Source organism: Myotis davidii, unplaced genomic scaffold (assembly GCF_000327345.1).
Source record: "Myotis davidii unplaced genomic scaffold, ASM32734v1 scaffold93, whole genome shotgun sequence".
Taxonomy (NCBI): Eukaryota; Metazoa; Chordata; class Mammalia; order Chiroptera; family Vespertilionidae; genus Myotis; species Myotis davidii.
In genome coordinates this window covers 6,068,291-6,070,672 of record NW_006292095.1, presented here as the reverse complement: position 1 = coordinate 6,070,672, position 2,382 = coordinate 6,068,291, and the positions used below count along the sequence as shown (strand labels likewise).

Below are 2,382 nucleotides of genomic sequence, written 5' to 3'. Positions count from 1 at the left end.
GGTAAAATGTATACAAGTCCTTCGGTACATGTATATAAGCCAAACCAATGGACATGGACAACAGGGGGATGTGAGCATGGTGTGTGTGTGTGGGGGGAGGTTGGGAGTTAATGGGGGGGATGAGGACACATTTGTAATACCTTAATAATAATAAAAAAATGTCACTGAACTTGGAAGATGAATAGATTTAAAAAGTGAATATTTCAGCAAAGAGGTAGAAAGTATGAGAAAGTACCATACTTTCACAAAGCTGATGAATATAGTAACTGAACTGAAAAATGCATTATAGGGGCTTTTCCAGACTAAATGAATCAGAAGAAAGGATCAGTGAACTGAAAGACAGAGTAGTGGAACTCACCTAACCAGAGCAGCAAAAAATGAATGCAAATGAATGGAGACAGTTTAAGTAGCTGATGGGACATCTTGAGGACCAATATTTGCATTATGAATCTCAAAAGGAGAAGACATAAATAAGCAGAAAACTTATTTGAAGAAATAATGGCTGAAAACATTCCTAACATGGGGAAGGAAACAGACATTCAGTTTTAGGAAGCTGAAAATTCAAAATAAGAGGAACCCAAAGAAATCCACACCAAGACACAATAAAGGGTGAAAAGTTAAGGACAACCAAAAGATGGTTACTTGAGACTTTTCTTGTTTCTTGAGGTAAACATTTATTGCTATGATCTTATTTATATACCAAGTCTAAAAATTAAAAAATAAACAACCAAAAAAACCTTAACTCATAGATACAGAGAACAGATGTGTAGTTGCCAGAAGCAGGGGATGGGACTGGACAAAATGGACAAAATGGGTGAAAGGGGTCAAAAGTGAAAACTTTCAATTAAAAAAATCATAGAGGTGTATTCATATTGCATAGTGGCTATTGTTAATAATACCTTATTATAGCCCTAGCCGGTTTGCCTCAGTGGATAGAGCATCAGCCTGTGAACTAAAAGGTCCCAGGTTTGATTATGGTCAAGGGCACCTGCCCGGGTTGTGGGCTAGATCCCCAGTGGGGGGCTTGCAGGAGGCAGCCAATCAATGATTCTCTCTCATCATTGCTGTTTCTATCTCTCCCTCTTCTTTCCTCCCTGAAATCAATAAAAATATATTTAAAAAGTAATAAAAATAATACCTATTATATACTTGAAAGTTACTGAGAGAAAAAATCTCTAAAGTTATCATTACAAGAAAAAAAACACTACTATGGCCTGACCGGTTTGGCTCAGTGGATACTGTGGTCTGAAGGGTCTCAGGTTCAATTCTGGTCAAGGGCATGTACCTTGGTTGCAAGCACATCCCCAGTAGGGGGTGTACAGGAGGCAGCTGATCAATGTTCCTCTCTCATCGATGTTTCTTACTCTATCCTTCTCCCTTCCTCTCTGTTAAAAAATCAATAAAATGTATTTGAAAAAAATAACCACCATGTTAATGAATGATAACTAGACTTATTGTTTTGGTCATTTTGTAGTGTATATAAATATTGAATCATTACATTGTACACTTGAAACTAATATAATGTTATATGTCAATTATACCCTAAAAACAAAACTCTCCAAAAAACAAATAAACAAAAAAAGATTGTAAATTCAGTGTAGAATCATACACAGGTCTAGCTAAGCCATTTGATTTTGTAACTATAGCTAGTTTCCTTTTTAAAAGTGGAACAGTTGACCACTAACCACTTCTAAATGTTGAATTTGTTTTTATCACTTCTGCTGACCTGGACATAATAAATGCTTTAAAGTAAGACAGAGACATTCATCTAGAAACAACTTTTTAAAGTTATATTTATTTTTAATGTTTGACCTACTTTCTATCATGAAACAGGGTTTTCTGCCAAAGATTCCCAGCTGGAACTGGACTAATGGAGACAACATCATCTGTTTTGCTGAATTAAAACTTGGATTTATCGCCCAAGGCTGTTTGGTGCCAGGCTTGTGCACCTTTCTAACATCTTTATTTCTTGAGCAAAACAATAAGGTAACATTGTAAAGTGATGTTGAATCTTGGCTCTATCCCCGTGTTCTCACATATTAGGATCAGAAATAGATGTGAAAAATTGAGGAAAGCAAGAAGGCCCTAAGAAATGAGATCTGACTTCTACTTGAGCTGGTAAGGGATTGAGAGATCTAGATTGAGTTCCTAGGTACTGCATTGACCTTGAAAATAGTAATTGATTTTATTCTTGCCAAAGAATATTTATCTGCAAAATAGAGACCATAACTCTCTTCCTACCTGCTCCATGGTATTATGAATGTAAATGTATTCATAAATGTAGAAGCACTTTGAGTTATTGAAAGTAGAAATATAAATAAAGGTTATGTTATTAATGGAGAAGTCTTATATTTAAATATAAATTAAATACAAAATGATCAC

At 35.2% G+C, this 2,382-nt stretch overlaps 1 protein-coding gene across 1 annotated transcript in view; it reads left to right on the top strand.

The window, feature by feature from the left end:
• The window catches only part of KCNU1 (potassium calcium-activated channel subfamily U member 1), a 126,972-nt gene that overhangs the window by 38,009 nt on the left and 86,581 nt on the right, over window positions 1-2,382 (top strand). Inside the window, 1 exon segment of the mRNA XM_006765651.1 lies at window positions 1,834-1,986. Within this exon segment, the coding sequence (XP_006765714.1) occupies window positions 1,834-1,986 (153 nt within the window).